The sequence below is a fragment of the Lacerta agilis genome, chromosome 15 (assembly GCF_009819535.1).
Source record: "Lacerta agilis isolate rLacAgi1 chromosome 15, rLacAgi1.pri, whole genome shotgun sequence".
NCBI classification, from domain to species: domain Eukaryota; kingdom Metazoa; phylum Chordata; class Lepidosauria; order Squamata; family Lacertidae; genus Lacerta; species Lacerta agilis.
Genome location: NC_046326.1, coordinates 11,022,237 through 11,039,281, shown reverse-complemented (window position 1 = coordinate 11,039,281; position 17,045 = coordinate 11,022,237). Strand labels below are relative to the sequence as shown.

At 46.2% G+C, this 17,045-nt stretch overlaps 1 protein-coding gene across 1 annotated transcript in view; it reads left to right on the top strand.

Moving 5' to 3' along the window:
- The window catches only part of SLC37A2 (solute carrier family 37 member 2), a 48,140-nt gene that overhangs the window by 11,120 nt on the left and 19,975 nt on the right, over nt 1-17,045 (top strand). Inside the window, exons 2-5 of the mRNA XM_033171839.1 lie at nt 6,356-6,437; nt 8,292-8,379; nt 9,965-10,043; nt 11,733-11,868. Of these exons, the coding sequence (XP_033027730.1) occupies nt 6,356-6,437; nt 8,292-8,379; nt 9,965-10,043; nt 11,733-11,868 (385 nt within the window). The remainder of the gene's footprint in view (nt 1-6,355; nt 6,438-8,291; nt 8,380-9,964; nt 10,044-11,732; nt 11,869-17,045) is intronic.

Sequence of the window (17,045 nt, the reverse complement as noted above, 5' to 3'; positions counted from 1 at the left end):
TATTAGCGCTAGTGATACCCAGGTGCCCTGGCTAACGTACCACCAACTACATGCCCTCCATTGGGGTTTATTTATGAGGGCAGTTAGCTTTGGATAGGCTAGCAGGCTGCTAGGTGAGCGATTGGGGGTGGGGTACCGATGTGAGTAAATGCAGCTCCCCAATGAGAGACTGAATGCTACAAAGCGGCCTCTGTGTTGTGAGAGCAAGAATGTCGTTGTGGGTGTTTGCTGATTGCGCTGCTTTATGTAAGTTTGGCTGGTCACGTTTATTGTACTTTTTTTTACTGTCCTTTTGTGGTGGGGAGGTGGTGCTTACCTGGCCTCCTGGCAGGTGAGTTGCTGCTGCTTACTGGGAGCAGTGCAAATGCACTAGCAGGAAGCCCAGATGGGCTCCTCTAATGTTTCTAGAGACCAGGCAGGTCTCACGTCCAAATCACCTATCCCCCTCCTGGTTAGCAGCCAGGAGGTCAGGTAAGCAGCTCCAACCCCACCTTGACACCTGCTGGTGCTGTGTACACTTATTTCTTTTTTGGGGGGCTTTATATAAACAAACCATATTATAAATATTTAATTTAATTTATATACCGCCCTATACCTGCAGGTTTCAGGAAAGTTAACAGGATAAAATCAGAAGGTAAAACCAGAGCATAACAACATTCTCCTGCTCTTTGTTGCTTCTCTTTTTCTGTCTCTTTCAGCTCCTTTCTGCCTTTGTTCAATTTTGGTTGATTTTAAAGCAGAAGTGAAACTGGCCGCGAAAAGAAAGGAGAAAAAAAATAGAAGTAGTTTCATTATTTCCTGAGGAGGATGAAATAGCAGCAGCGTGGCACTCTGCGCATGCAGGGAGTCTAGCTTTGTCAACAATCGCCACACAGCCTATTTTGTCTAGGATAGACAGAACAGGAACAAGGATAGGAGAACTCCATGATCCGCTGATTTTAAAAGCAAAACATATAGATGGGGAAAAGAAAAGAAAAATCCTTGGAGGGGGCTTGAGATGTCTATTTGCCTATTACTAAGTGAAAATACTGAGTAGTGAACGGAAACCACCAAATATGTTTCTTCAGAATCCTTTGGCAGCATGCTGTTACACCAGAGGTGGGGAAACTGTAGCCCTTCTGAGATAGACTCCAGTTCCCATCAGTCCCATGGACAATGGTTAGGGATGGGGGGAGTTGCAGTCCAGCAAGGTCTGGAGGGCCTCAGATTCCCCATCCCTGTGCTATTTATTTATTCATTCGTTTGCTACCATTATATACCACCTTCATCGTCCAAGGATCTCAAGGTGGTGTGCCTTGGTTCTCCTCCAGGGCCGTCTTACCCATAGGCGCTAGGGGTGCGGGCTCTCAGGGGCACCAGGCCAAGAATCCGAGGCCCGAGAGTTGAGTCCGTGGAAGAGACCGCCAGTTGGTTGGAGCACCATGGCGGGCTCTTCTGTGAGTTCGGGGCCAACCGAGCCAGTGAGACGCTGAAGCGGCCGGCAAGCTCTGCCCTCCTGCGCACCTGGGACTGGGCAACCGGGGGGGAGAGGGGGGCGCCGGGTGGATCTTTGTACCCTAGCGCCGGATATGCTTAAGACAGCCCTGTTCTCCTCCTCCCCATTTCATCCCCACAAACAACCCTGCGAGGTAGGTTAGGCTAAGAGATGGCGACTGACTCCAAGGCCACCCAGTGAGCTTCATGGCCGAGTGGGGATTCAAATCTTGCTCTCCCAGGCCCTGGTCCAGGCTTCCTCAAACTCGGCCCTCCAGATGTTTTTTGGCCTACAACTCCCATGATCCCTGGCTAGCAGGACCAGTGGTCAGGGTTGATGGGAATTGTAGTCTCAAAACATCTGGAGGGCCGAGTCTGGGGAAGCCTGCCCTAGTCCAACACCCTAACCATTTACGCCACACTGGTCTCTGTGAACCGAGCAGATTATGAAGGTACTGCCTTATTTTGACTTCACGAGCACCTAAGAAGACTCCCACTGGATCATAGCAAGGACCTATCTGGTCTGGCCTTCTGTTCTCACAATGGCTGGCCAGATATCTATGGGAAGGAAGTCTTTGACGCAGGAGGCATTGGGAACCTTACACTCTATGAATGTAGCCAACTCACTGTCCAAGTTAGTAGTCATCACTATGTGAGGAAAACCCCTCCTTTTGTCTGACATGGATCTCCAAACATTCAGCTTCATTGAATGAATGAAAGCTCCTGTCCTCCTTTCTGCTTTGAAGGCATTTGTTACAGAATCTGGCAATGGACCTTTGTGCTAACCCTCCCTCCCGCTCCTGTGTGCGTGTCATTCCCCCCCCCCCTGTAGTTCTTTGTATAGCTTCCCTGAGCAGGCTGGAGTGCTGCCTCTCGGTTATCTTGAGGTGTTGAGATCCCTCTTTCCTTGAAAGGCAGAACGAGTGAGTCTGTCTGTGGCTTCTGTTGCTCACCGCAGGCTGAGCAGAGCTGTCCTCACATGGTTGAGTTTCTACCGCTGATCCCATGTGATTATGAAAACATGCTTTTTCCCATCGCTACTCACTCACTTTTGGAGAATGGAAATACGCCGATGTTCTTTCCATTAACAAAAGAGGAACCAACAGCAAGTAGCAGGCTGGCTGACAATGTCTAATATTTTCTTAAACCTGAGGCTCAAATCCTTCACTTCTCATCTCATCCCTTTAGTAGTTTATTTAGGCTGCATTTAGCTAGGAATAAATCCAGTTGAACTCAGCTACATAGAAAGCTGCCATATGGAGTCAGACCATGAGCCCATCAGTATTGCCTACACAGACCAGCAGCAGCTCTCCAGGGTTCCAGGCAGTGGCCTCTCCCATTCCTACTTGGACATGCTGGGGATTAAAAATGGGACCTTTTGCATGCACAGCGTATACTTTATCACTGAGCTTTGATTCCTTTCCTGAAAGGAAGATTCTAGTCCTCAAGGTTCTATATGGGAACATAGGCAGTTTTTTGATACTGAATTGCACCATTGGTTCGTCTAGCTCAGTATTGTCTACACTGATTGGCAGCAGGTCTCCAGAGTTTTAGGCAGCTAAATCAAATTTCTCTCTCTCATACACACACATATGTTGTTAGATTGGGGGGGCGTGGTTTGCCACACCCCTTTGCCATGCAAATATAGGTGATGTGTTGCCATGGGAACTAAATACTGTAGTGAGATTTGGGGGAATATTCTGAATAGGAAGAACCATCAGCAAAGGAGGCAAACACTTTGGCTAAGGAAGATATAATCCAAACAGAGAAAAGGCAGAGAGAGCCAAGGTTTGGATTAATAGCATATTGGGGTGCTTGCGGCCTCTTTCTAGAGATCTGCTTTGGAAGCAGTGGCTTTTGGTTGTCTGTTGGGAGTGTCTCAGTTGTGCCTCCACCTACATTTGGCCAATTTTCTGTATGCAATTATTACAAAACACCAGGAAGCCTCTGGTGACCTCCTTCCAAAGGCAACTAAAGCTCAGTAACTTCTGCATCCCTGCAACTTCTCAGCGCTTGGAGAAGCAGGGCGGCGATTGCAAGTGATATGTTTGTTTGTGACCATACACAAGTACACATATTGCAGCTGGTGTGTAAAGGGAATCTGCTTCCCTTGGTATTTCCCATCCTCAGTTTTGTTAAGTGCTGCATGAAATACTTGGAAGCAACAGTCAAGGAAGTGTTTTGATGCAAAACATTGTCCTGCCCTCTCCCAGGAAACCACAAGGCAAAGCAGGGAGGTTCTGCTGGCGCGGCTGATACTGGGCAGCCCCCGGTTCCTACATCCTAAAAGCAGAGGGGAATTCCCCTATGCAAACGGCATATGTCTGCCCCAAAGAAAAACACATTTGACGCCTCCAGAACGATGTTAGCAAATCTGCAATGGAACCTCCTGTATCTCAGAAGTCTACCTGTAAGGATGACATGTCTTGATCACTGAAAAAAAAAGGCTGCAGATAAGGGGGAAATGCCAAGGAAGATGGAGCAAGTCTAAAAAATTGAATGAGACCTTTGGAATATTTGCTGGGGTTGTTTTCAAGCAGGAATGTTTTGAGTCAAAGTGTTTTTTAATTTTTATTATTGTAAAAGGCTGGAATAAATTCTTACATATCCAGGTGCTGTTGCTACATCACTGGGGTGGTGGCCAGAACCAATTGCATGGATTCAATACAGTTTACTTGGAAATGTCAACCACTGCTTTGTCCCAAGCCAGCCTCTTTATCCATTTAGCCCTAGTGCTGGGATAGAATCACAGAATTGTAGAGTTGGAAGGGACCCTGAGGGCCATCTAGTCTAACCCCCTGCAATGCAGGAATCTTTTGCCCAGTGCGGGGCTCGAACCTATGGCCCTGAGATTAAGAGTCTCATGTTCTACTGACTGAGCCACACTGAACATATCTAATGCAGGGCCAGTAGGCAACAGCTCTCCCATCACCTGACCTCTGATTCTTTTAACTGGAGATGCCACGGGGCGGGGGGGGGGTGACCCCTTCAAAGCATGTACTCTGCCACTGAGCTACAGCCCCACCCCTTAAACCAGGGGTAGGCAACCTAAGGCCCGGGGGCCAGATGCGGCCCAATCGCCTTCTCAATCTGGCCCGCGGACGGTCCAGGATTCAGCGTGTTTTTACATGAGTAGAATGTGTCCTTTTATTTAAAATGTATCTCTGAGTTATTTGTGGGGCATAGGGATTCATTCATATATATATATTTTTCAAAATATAGTCCGGCCCCCCACAAGGTCTGAGGGACAGTGAACCGGCCCCCTGCTGAAAAAGTTTGCTGACCCCTGCCTTAAAGCTTTCCTTATACTGAATCGGAACCATTAGTTACCGACTCCAGCATTGTCTCCTCTGGGGATGGGGAACTTTTGGTCCCTAGGCTTCATTAGACACTCCAGTGTTCTCCAATTGGTCCCCACCCCAAGGCCATTTTGGCCAAGCCACAAACTCCTGCCCTGATGTCAGCCAGAGGTGAAGGTGCGAGTACGAACTGGCCTTCGCTTTTCACAACAGAAGAACGAACTGCAACCAGCAATGATAAAAAGGATGGAATGATTTATGCAGCCAGCTCTCCGAGGATGAGTCAGGTGACCTTGCTGGCTCTTGCTCAATTTATTCCAACCTCTGTTTCACCTCTTGAAGGTGAAGAAGATCAGAGGCTGGAGGGACTTTGCGGCATGCTGTTCCATGGTAACGGATGATGTAAATTCTCTGCCCACTTGCTGGCTGGCTTTCGCAAACTATGCCTTCCTCTGCATTTACTCAGAAGTAAATTTTGTTGAGTTCAACAGGGCCTATTCCTTTGCAAGTGCGTAGGGTTGCAACCCAAGTGGATGATAAACATGCATATATTTTGTGTGTGTGTGTGTGTGTGTGTGTGTGTGTATATATATATATATATATATATATATATATATATATATATATATATAAACATCCCCCTGATTTTCATAAAATGCATTTAATACTGCTGGTTTAATTTTAAGGTATTAATACTAGTTGCCTGTTTTGGGAAATCTGATTGAACTGTTTGGGAAGAAGGAAACTTGCATTTTAACCTGGAAACCCGTCATATTTTAAAGTTGTCTTCTGGGTAGAAATTGAACTATTTTTTCCCTCTGTAGTGCTTGAATTCTATTTCTAATGATATAATAAAATTGCAAGGATGTTGTCACGCTGCAGTTTGGCAAGCTGTAAAGGGGTGGGGAAGGTTAAAGATTGAAGAAAGGTGGCCCCTATTTTTTGCAGTAGTGGTAGATCATGTGATCTTTTTCACGTAGCCTTTGGCTTATGCCATTAAGCTCTTTGGGTCCAGAACCTGCCCGTGAAATGATGGTTGTAACAACAGAACAACAGGCTTTTAGGGTTATAGCACCTGCCCTTTTCCAACGCCTTCCCCAGAGTTAGGCACCAACTCTGCTGTCTTTTCAGTGCCTGCTTGAAGAGCTGCCTCTTTCACACAACCTTTCATTAAGTTGAAATTGTTCTCAGTCTGCATCTGCACTGGAATTGTTTTAAATATGTTCGTATCATCATCATCATCATCACATGCCATTTGCTGCCCTGTGCTCCTTTGGGAAGAAGGGCAGGATAAAAATTTAATAATAACGAAATAAGCAGTAGGAATTTCTTTTGAAATATGGTGCCCTTGGATGTAGAGTTAAAGCATACCAGTTTCTGTAGCTTAAACGACATTGGGGAGTAAAATGACCTCCCAGCTTTGGTTTTCTTCCACCCAGAGGATGTGGTAGACATTTATTTTTCTGCAGATTGCTCAAGCAAGACTTCACCCGTCAGCCTTCAGAGATAACAGTTAAAGCTTATCACTGTTTTCCATCATTCTTGCTGTTTGCTCTATCTTTCATATGTGTGTTCTTTTCTAGGTACCGGGGATTAATTCTTGTGTTGACGTTCCTGTGCTATACCACTTTCCATCTCTCACGGAAGCCCATTAGTATAGTAAAGGTACGTAGCATCGGTCTCCAGGGGTGAGGGGCTATCTTTGGACACAAGGGGGTGGGCACCCAATCCTATACAGGTATCCCTGGGAAGAAGCCCATTGAATGCAGTGAGATCCACTTCCAAGTAAACATTCACTGGCTTCAGCTGTAAGCAGGCATATTTGAACTCACCCCTTGATCCACTTCCCTCCTGTTCCTCTGGTGTATCCCTGTAATGTTTTCTAGACTGTAAGCCCCTGGGGGGCAGGGACCAGTTCTCTTGTGCCCTTTAAAATTGCTATATGAAACCACCATGCCTGAGAATTTGGTGTATGGCCTGTCCCCTTTTATATATTAGTTTTTTATTAGTTTTCCAAATTTTAACAAGTCGATCCAAATTATTTAACTGTAATACAGTTTTTTAAAATAATAATAATAATTTGGTTTCCTGCTCCTGTTACAAACATATGTCCATTGCTTCCTGATGTTGCTACTTCATTCTTCTTCTTTAATCGCCTCCTCATCCTTCTGTTAATTTTAATCCATTTTCATAGCTGGCCTTTCTTGTTTCCTTGCAATCAGCACCTTTGTTTTTGCCAATCCATTTTCACGTGCGTATCCCTTCCAGCACTCTGTTCCCAGACCTGGTGTGTAGAGATAATTTATTGGGTGTATGGCCTGTCCCAAGAGTGCCAAGTTGAATAAAATATTGGGGGGGAGAGGAGAAGGTAAGCCCACCCCACATAATCACAGGATGCGCACGCGCTATTTGAATGGCAATCATAGAATCATAGAGTTGGAAGAGACCACAAGGGCCATCCAGTCCAACCCCCTGCCAAGCAGGAAACACCAGGCAATGCCCCCTCAAATATTTTATTGGGGGTCCAAAGGGTTTCATTCCCTTTGAAGGAACAGGTTCAGAGTCTCAACGTACTCCTGGATTCCAGCTTGCCACTAGACTAGAGTCTGGAGTGGCTTTTGTAGGTAGGAGTGCTTAAGCCCAGTTGAGGCTGCTTAGCTAGGGCCATTCCTGGCCTCAATTGTCCATGCTCCGGTGACCTCCCTTCTGACTTCTGCAATGGGCAGGGCTGCCCTTGAAGACATTCTGGAGGATACAGCTAGTGCAGCATAGTTCTATGGTGATTTTTCCACTGTTCCATTTCCTGCCGATTGTTTCTATGTACGCCTCTTAGAAATGTGAATAATAAGGCGGTATAGAAATGCCAGGTTGGTAAGTGGGGCAGCCCGATGGGGCTGTGTGTTGCTGATCCCAAAGCCTCTGCCCCGGCTGTCAGTGAGCTACCGGACCAAAATTCAAGGCATTTGTGCTAATCTTTAAAGTCCTTAATGGCCCGGGACCAAGGACCTAAAAGTGTGCCATCCCCACCATTTGCCACCGCTATGTTTGGCAAGTGAAACCTTGTTGGCAGTGCCACCACTGGAGGCTGCCCAGTTGGCGTTGACCCACGGCAGGGCCTTTTCAGTGATGGCACCCCATTTCTGGAATGTCCCCCTTGGTGAGGTGCATCTGTCTCCCTCATTATTGACTTTCAGGAGATATTTTAAAACATCCCTATTTACCCGGACATTTGGTGGCTGAAGCGTGCCGCTCCTGGCAGCCCCGAAATCACCTGTGGAGAGATTGCTTTGAAACTGTGTTTGCTGTTGTTTTAAATTCATAGAATCATAGAACCGTAGAGCTGGAAGGGACCACGAGGATCATCAGGTCCAACCCCCCCCCCCTTGCAATGCAGGAATATTTTTTCCATTGTTTTTCTCACCCTGGGCTCTTTGGGGAGGATGAAAATTTAATGAATGAATAATGAATCTCTGACTCATGCTCCTGTTCTCTGTGTGTGTGTGTTTCCCCCCCCCCCAGAGTGAACTGCATTATAACTGTTCTTCGCGGGGACCCAATCCGTACAATGAATCAAACAGCACTACGTGGTGTGACTGGAAGCCTTTTGGTAAGGCTGCATTTGTTTTCTGCTGTATCTTTCCCCAGAAGAGCAAACACACACCCTCTCTTGGCCTTCATAAAGTGATGGAGGACAGGGCAAAATTCTGTAGCTGTAAGGTGGGGAAGGACCATAGGTCCATGGCACAGCAATTGCTTTGCAGGCAAAGGGTTGCAGGGTCAGATCCTGACACCTCCAGGTAGGACTGGCAAAGCTTCAAGAGTCACTGTCGGTCAGTGTAGTACAGACAGTATTCAGCTCGATGGTCTGAGCTTGGTAGAAAACAACTTTCTGTGATGGTGGGTATGGCAAAGCTATTTCTGACTTCCGCATGTGGCTTTCAGAGTTGTCGTCTGGAAAACAGCAGGAGTGTTGTTCGTTTGACCCTCCTGCTTTCCACAGATGCTTGAGTTGTGGGCTATATCCAGCGTCCCTTTCCTAGAAACCTCAGGTGACTAGGCAGCCTTTATGGCCACCTTAGGCTCTCTGATCCCAACTGATTTGTATGCAGTAACCGAAACGGGATGCCTCGTGGGCCAAGAGTTTATTCTGATGTGATTAGCAACCTTGGCGTATCTTATCTGCGTTTGTTTGCAATGTCGTTGTGGAGCCTCATTAGCAGATTGGTTGCAGGTTGGTTCCCACTGCGCAGCTTTACATAGATACATATATTTCTACAGTGCAATCTCAGAGTAAACGACCTGCTTAGGCAAAAAGACACAGGTCCCCACCTGCAAGGAGCTTACAGCTTGGAACAGGAGATGGGCGAAAGAACAGTGGCAGGGAGGGAGAGTTGGGAAACTGCCTTAAGCTGTCTTTCACCACGAGCCCATTTGAACCAGTACTGCCTAATATTATTATTTCTTGAATTTATATACTGCCCTATACCCGGCTGACAGTGGCTCTCCAGGCTTTCAGGCCAAGGTCTTTTGCAGCACTGGGAGGTTTTCTGGATGCAAAGCATGTGGTCTTTAAGTGCAGGCAAATGCAGTCAAGCATGCACCCAGGTTGCAGCTGAGAATGAGGAATTAAAAAGGCAAACAAACATCCACATGGACAAGGTGCATTTTGAAGGAGGGGAGAAAGGTGCTGCCAACTATATGCTTGGAAGAGAAATTCCATTTATAGGATGCAGCAAGGAGAATGGGCTGCGAGGGAGGCTCATCCGTACAACAGCCCTGCGAGGTAGGCTCCCCGTGTTCCCATTATGCAGCCGCAACCTTGATGCATGCATGGCTGCATTGGCCGGCACTTAGGAGCACGCGCTTTGCACCCAGAAAAGAAACAGAGAGATGGAATGCACATATGTGTTGACGTTTTTAAAAAGCCTGTGCTATATATAGGAGTTGACCTGCAAACCTTGAAGGTAGGAAATTTGTAGGACTAAAACAGACCAAACGTGTGATATTCTGCTCCAAAACTTTGTGTGGCTGATCAGCAGCCAGGAACTGCTCTTCCCTGCCCACTGCAAAAAGGGGGGGGGAATGGGGGGAGCCAGCTGCCTCAATACAGGAACCTGCATGAGCTTGATATTTCTTTTGCCCAGTGGGGTACGGCTGCCGCTGAACTTAACCCATACTGCTGCTTCTTCCAGATCAGGAAAACTACAAAGAACTATTTGGAGCCCTGGACAATGCATTCCTGGTTGCCTACGCTATAGGAATGTACATCAGGTATGTACTCAGAATGCAGGAAGGAAAGAAAGGACACATTTACTTGTTTATTTCATTTATATGCCACCTTGCTCTTCCAAGGAGCTCAAGGCGGTGTGCATGGATCTCCTTCTCCCCATTTCATCCTCACAACAACCCTTTGAGGTAGGTTAGGCCAAGAAATGGTGACGGGCCCAAGTGAGATTCATGGCTGAGTGGGGATTCGAACCCTGATCTCCCAACACTCTCTAACCATTACTCCGCCCTGGGTCTCTAGTGTGCACTGAGTTTATATAGATCTACAGTTAAAGTCACAAGCATGTCTGCTTGAAAGGCTGTGTTAGTTTAATGGGATGCATTTCTCAGTGCTGCAACCCTGTGCACATTTAATAGGGGGTAATTCCCACTGAACACAGTGGGATTCAGGCCCCATCTGCACTGTGCACTTAAAGCAGTATCATGCCGCTATAAAGAACCATGGATTCCCCCAAAGAATCCTGGGAACTGTAGTTTGTTAAGGGCAATGGGAGTTGTTAGGAGAAATGTGTGTCCCATGGGGGGGGGATAGGAGTCAGATCTAGCAAAGCAATCCTTGTGATCTTAATTTCACCAGCTCCTTCAGTAGCATTTGCAATTCAGATTTGGTCTTGGTTTCCCTACACCACAGGTGGGGGGACCTTTTTCCATAGCTCAGGGGGCCATATTCTAGTGGCGGGCAGTGCCAAAGACAAAAGCGTGCTGAGCAATGAATGTTGACCTTTGCTACGGTTTTTACAAACATGCACAGTTCTCTCTCCTCTATCCTGGCAAGCTAGAAGCATGGTCAGAGTTCAAGGACATAGTCCAGCTAGGCAAAAAACAAACAAACAAACAACCACTCAAGGAAAATGCAAAGCAGGGCTAGTGGTTTGTGAAGGGGACGTGGCCTGATGAGATCCCCAAGGGCCAGGCAGAGAGGCCTGAGGGGCCAGATATGGCCCCAGCCTGTTTCTCATCCACAGGCCCTGCCTGTGATCAACCACCGGCTTATGGACTTCAGTATCCCGGCTGTTGTTAAAAGATCTCAAATGACCCAAGAGGTGCTCTTAGGACAAATCCATAATGTTTGATTACTTTGGCATGGCATGGCAGGAGCCAGCCGCACCCGACAGAAATCAGCTCACCTCTTAAACCACGCAGGAAACCGATCAGAGATACAGAATTCCCATAAACATGGTCATAACTGCAGGCAGATAAGAAATCTGCTAATGGAGGGCTCGAGACGTCAACAGGACTCTCGTCCACATGATGGATCCTGTTTGCTCTCTTGTCTCCTAAGTAGTTATTAAACAGTTCCATGGGGTTATTTCCTGGGCTGTGTATATGCCATTTTTATCATCACGGGGCAGCTTAATTGACCAGGCCAGGGCATTGCAAAATTTGTGTCCTTCCTCAAAGACAAAGGGCGTCACAACCACAGTGCAGCCACGATGGCTTCGCTTCTGATGCTGCTCTGTCGGTGTGGGAAATGCGACATGGGAAATAGCTGTGTTGTTGACGATGGTTTCCCAGAAGATTGTGGGAAGAAGCAACACCGGCTTCCGTTACTACCACAGTTACTCCTTTAATTTAAGCGGCCCTAAGCTGTTTCCACATTCATTTCTGGTTGGGCACTGATCCTTGAGAAGTGGCTGTTGTGTTTCATGCGCTCTTCCTTCCTGTCTCCCACAGCGGGGTCTTTGGCGAGCGCCTCCCATTGCGCTACTATCTGTCTGGAGGAATGTTGCTGAGCGGGTTGTTCACTGCCTTATTTGGACTGGGCTACTACTGGAACATCCATGAACTGTGGTATTTTGTTCTCGTACAGGTACGGAGATTCATCACGCTTGCCAAATAAGTTCTCTAGAGATGTTTCCTTTTCCTACTATGGGGTCTCTGAGCAGGTCTTGTATCATCTGCCGTGCTCCGGAGGTGGGTCTCCCAAGGAGCTAGGGTCCAAGGCCCGGGAGGTAGGAGCCTCTCCCCAAAGTCCTCACCACCAACGCAGATTTGCAGGAGCAACAGAGTCCAAACAAACCAAGGCCATGCCCAGAAAATCAGTCTAGGGCCAAATTCAAAATCTGGAGGGTGCTGTGCCCTACTATTGCTGTTGACGCCCACGAAGGCAAAGAGGCATCCTTCAAGAAGGCACTTGGCCATAGCTCCCTCAAACTAAGTCAGCCCGATGTCTGATGAAAAAGCTATGAGGGGAGGTGATAGCATTCTTTAAACACCTGAAGGGCTGTCACACGAATGTTCTCCCCTTCCTCAAAGGGAAGGACTAGATCTTGTGGGCTGGAGTTACAGGAGGATAAATATCAGATGAATCACAGAATCGTAGAGTTGAAAGGGACTCCAAGGGACATTCATTCCAACTCCTTGCAATGCAGGAATCTTAGCTAAAGCATCCATGACAGACAACCATCCAACCAACCTCTGCTTAAAAATCCCCAATGAAGGAGAGTCCACCATTTCCTGAGGGAACTCATTCCGCTTTCGAACATCTGCTGTCAGAAAGTTCTTCCTTTCTTGTAATTTGAAGCCATTGGTTTGAGTCCTACCCTCCAGAGCAGGATGACTATGAGAAGCTTCTTGGTAGCAAGAGCGGTTCAGCAATGGTGCCAATCACTTGATGGTCTCTTTCTCACTGGAGTTCTTCAGGCAGAAGCTGGACTGTCATCAGTTGAAGAGGCTCTTGTTCCAGATTTCTTGCATTTGTCAGTTACCAGTTGTTGGGAACCTCAAGTGGGGAGAACATGGTTGTACTCCAGTCCTGTTTGCAGGCTTCCCATAGACATCTGTCTGGTCATTGTGAGAACAGCTTGCTGGACTAAGATGGTCTTCTGGCCTGGCCTAGCAGCAGGCCTGCTCTTATTTGATTCTATCAAGGGTTTTTCTAGAACAGCTGTTTTTGGACTACAACTCCCATCAGCCCTAGCTCGCAGGATCAGTGGTCAGGGATGATGGGAATTGTAGTCCAAAACCAGCTGGAGACCTAAGTTTGGGGAATCCTAGACTAGATGGCCAACTGTGGTTCTGTGGGTCTTTGTAGTTCACACAGAAAGTGAGGAGGGTTCTTGGGAAAATCATCTCTTGGATAATGAGAGGGACATATCCGTAGGGCCGACACAACTTTCTCTTGAAGCAGGTGGTAGGCAGATGGACCTGGCTGTCAGCCTGACTGATTGCCCATCTCCCAAGGTGGAACAACTCACAGCATGAGGATCCATCTTGGTTCTGGGTTCCACATCAGGGGGAAGAGGAGCCTGCCACTGCCCCCCTGACAGCTGTCCTGAGTTTCCTGATACGCTGGAATGTGTGCACCTTTGTGTACGGGTCCTAGTCTCCAGTTAAAGGACAGTAGGACAGGGACTTGATTCTTCCTGGGCCACTTCAGAACTGACTTTGAAACCAATTGCAAAAAAGAGGATTTATTCTATGGATTTGGAAGCATCGCTAGCTTGATTTAATATAAAGTGCCTTATTGCACACTGTCATCTGGGAAAGGGCTGTAGCTCAAGGACAGAGCATCTGCTTTGCATCAGGTTCAATCCCCTGGAAAAGACCCCTGCCTGCAACCCTGGAGAGCAGCTGCCAGTCAGTGCAGGCGACACTGAGCTAAATGAACCAGTGGTTTGATTTCATGTAAAGTGGCTTCTAGGACTCCTCTCATTAATTTTCTGTTAGATCGTGATTATCTTTTGCCTAGGTCAGCTTCCTCTTTCCCTCCTCCTCTTGTCAGCCCCGCTGGCAAAAATAAATTGCGATCTCCTTAGGGCAGGCCCCTCTCTCCACCATAACCATGTGCACTGATGGAGCTGTATAAAGAGTGTAATCGTCAAGTACCTGCAGCCTTTATGCAGGACCTAGTTGCCAGGTTTGCCCACTCTGATCTTCCTTGCTCGATGGACTTTTGAGTGAGTGGTTTGCCCCTCCTCCGCTCCATTTGCTTCCTCATGGGAAAACGGTTTCTGATGCTCAGCTCTGTGGATCTCATAGTCACATGCTGCACTGCAGTCTGGGCAAACAGAAACCCGATATATTTAGCCATCGGAATAACTTGGAGAAAGATGCAGTATATTTTCCCAGCCCGGCTGAGCCTGTCTTGTCTGAGTGACACACACTGCAGTCAAATGAGAGGCTATTGTGTTTGATGAGGCAGGAACTCCTGGATGTGGTGCTTCTGTTTTTGTCTGAACCTCTTTGCCCCATGCTTATGCATATTTCAAAATCGATGATTCAGTAAGTTTCCACCCAACCAGTATTACTTTTGTGATGGTCCTCACCGACACTTTTTTCAATATCTGAGTACTGGCACTTTATTACCTTAAAAGCACTGCACCTAAGTACCCTGGCATTTCTGAGAGATACTCTGCTTTCTGTTGTTGTTGTTGATGATGTTGATGATGAAGAAGATGATAATAATAATAATAAAAATTATACCCCACCCATTTGCCTGGGTTTCCCCAGCCACTCTGGGCGGCTCCCGGGACTTCCGGGATAATGGCGTCAAGGCAAGCTACCTCTTTGCTTTGTCTACGTGAGTAAGAGCGTTTATAACAATAATACGCTGATAAAGAGACTGAGAAGAGTCTCAATTTAGAACTAATAACTACAAAGAAAGAAATACTTTGACTTGCTACAAAAAGTAAACAGGAAGAGATCCTTTAATTGCGTCTGCTCATTGGTCAGACGGTTGTTTGGAAATTATGTGGCAAATTTCCTTGTGAGAAAATGTGAATTATCATGGGATGGCTATGCCAAAGAAAGCAATCAGGTAATAAATTATTATTATTATTATTATTATTATTATTATTATTATTATTATAAAAATAATAAAATATCCTATAGGCCACTGAAGGGAGAGAATTTCAGAGCTTTGGGGTGTAACAGAGCATTTTCCTTGTGGAGGTCACTCCAATTGCCCCATGAGATAGAATTTTAAGACCGACCATCCCTGGAATATCTTAAATTTCAGGGTACTTACATCTGAAGAGTGAGTGCTTTTCACCTGATTGATTGCAGACCAAGCATTTTCTTTAAGTTGTTGACCAAAGCAAGATATAATATGTTGTTGTTGTTCAGTCGTTCAGTCGTGTCCGACTCTTCGTGACCCCATTGACCAGAGCACTCCAGGCACGCCTATCCTCCACTGCCTCTTGCAGTTTGGCCAAACTCATGCCAGTCGCTTCGAGAACACTGTCCAACCATCTCATCCTCTGTCGTCCCCTTCTCCTTGTGCCCTCCATCTTTCCAAACATCAGGGTCTTTTCCAGGGAGTCTTCTCTTCTCATGAGGTGGCCAAAGTACTGGAGCCTCAACTTCAGGATCTAAAGATATAACATAGAATGTAATAAACCGATCCACATTGTGGTAATCATTTGTATATAAGACCCCCAAACTGCTTCAAACAGTAGCTTCAAAAATTAAGCTAGCATCTGTCCCCTTCAGTTTTGATCTATGTCACTCAACTTTGTCCCCACAGCTCCATTAACTAAAGCTGTTGGTTTGACTTGAGCGATTCATTGATTAATTAACTGATGGAAGAATCCAATACAAGCATTAGTAAGCAATTTTCCAGAGTGATACCTGCGTCCTTATATAACTCCAGTTAATCATTCCATAATGAGCTCGTTTATGCTTTTTCATGGGTGTGGTCCTTTCTTTGCTAGCTGTTAACATAAAAAGCACAGCTGAAACCTTATCAGGAAATCAGGCCCATAGGCTGATGTTATTCCTTAAACATTACAAAGATTGTTTATGTTTTCAAGGACATCACATGTTTATCTGCTCTCAGATAGTTGATTGCCACTTAAAAAAAAAACAACTTAATTTATACTTTAAAATCTTGTCTTGAGCAGGCTGTGCCATTGATACCAGGGCCATCCAATCAATGCTGAGCAGCCTTGAGAAGGTTTTGCCATTAAGACTCGGACCAACCAATCAGCTCTGAGCTCTGGTGGTTTTGTGACAGGTCACAGGGGCTGGCCAATCAACACTGTGCACCTGAAAAACAGCATGGGTATCCCCTAAGCTTGAGCCAAGGGAAGAAAGTAGTTTCTTTGAGGGAAGAAAGCTTCACTCTTTAGCATCTCTACATAGTGCTCGGAGAGGAGCTTTTCTGAAATCCTATAGAGCCGGTTGGACAAGGTTTCCCATTGTTCTTCCTTCCCAATTGAAACTGGTTCTGGAACGAGTCATGATAATCTCCTCCCACTCCTTCATGGATTGAACTTCACAACTGGTTTGGGTGGTATCCCATCCTGGTCTTGCTCATCGGGAAGTCTAGAATGAACAGATGCATCCCAGAAACACCCCCAAATTTGAGTTGACTCAGAAAATCAGGATCCCTGGCTTGCTTACTTGGGAATGAGCAGTGAGGAAGACTTTGTTCCTACAGCTCTTTTGGGGATGTGTGCAATCAGTTGCCAGGGGACTGAGGTTAGCTATCCTGATGGTCTTGGTGTGGAGCTAAACTAGATGAGGCACTGTAACACAATAATTGTGTGCATGGCTTTTTAAAATACATCACAGGTGGAAGGGGGGAGAGAGAATGAAATTGCCGGTGCCATATTTAGTATCACCATCATTATATTTTTGCCTTGATAAAGGAATAAGGAAAAAAATAATTCTGTCTTACTGAGATTTTAAATCAGAGCTCCGTTTCACTCAATAAAGTCTATGGATTTATTGCATCTTGAAATTTGCCAATATAGTAAGAAATTTTTAAAAAGATTCCATTTCTCTATGGATTTTTAGTGGTTGGTCGCCAACTAAGTTGTACTTAGAGTTGGACGTATTGCAATTAATGAACCTCAGTTAGTTGTGTCTGGTCCGAGTAGGACAGTCATGGATTCCCTCAAAGAATCCTGGGAACTGTAGTTTTTAAAGGGTGCTGAGAGTTCTTAGGCGATCGCCTATTCCCCTTACAGTTTGCAGAGAGGCTTTCTTCTTCCCAGGGTACTCTGGGAATTGCAGCTCTGCGAGGGGAACAGGAGAACTCTT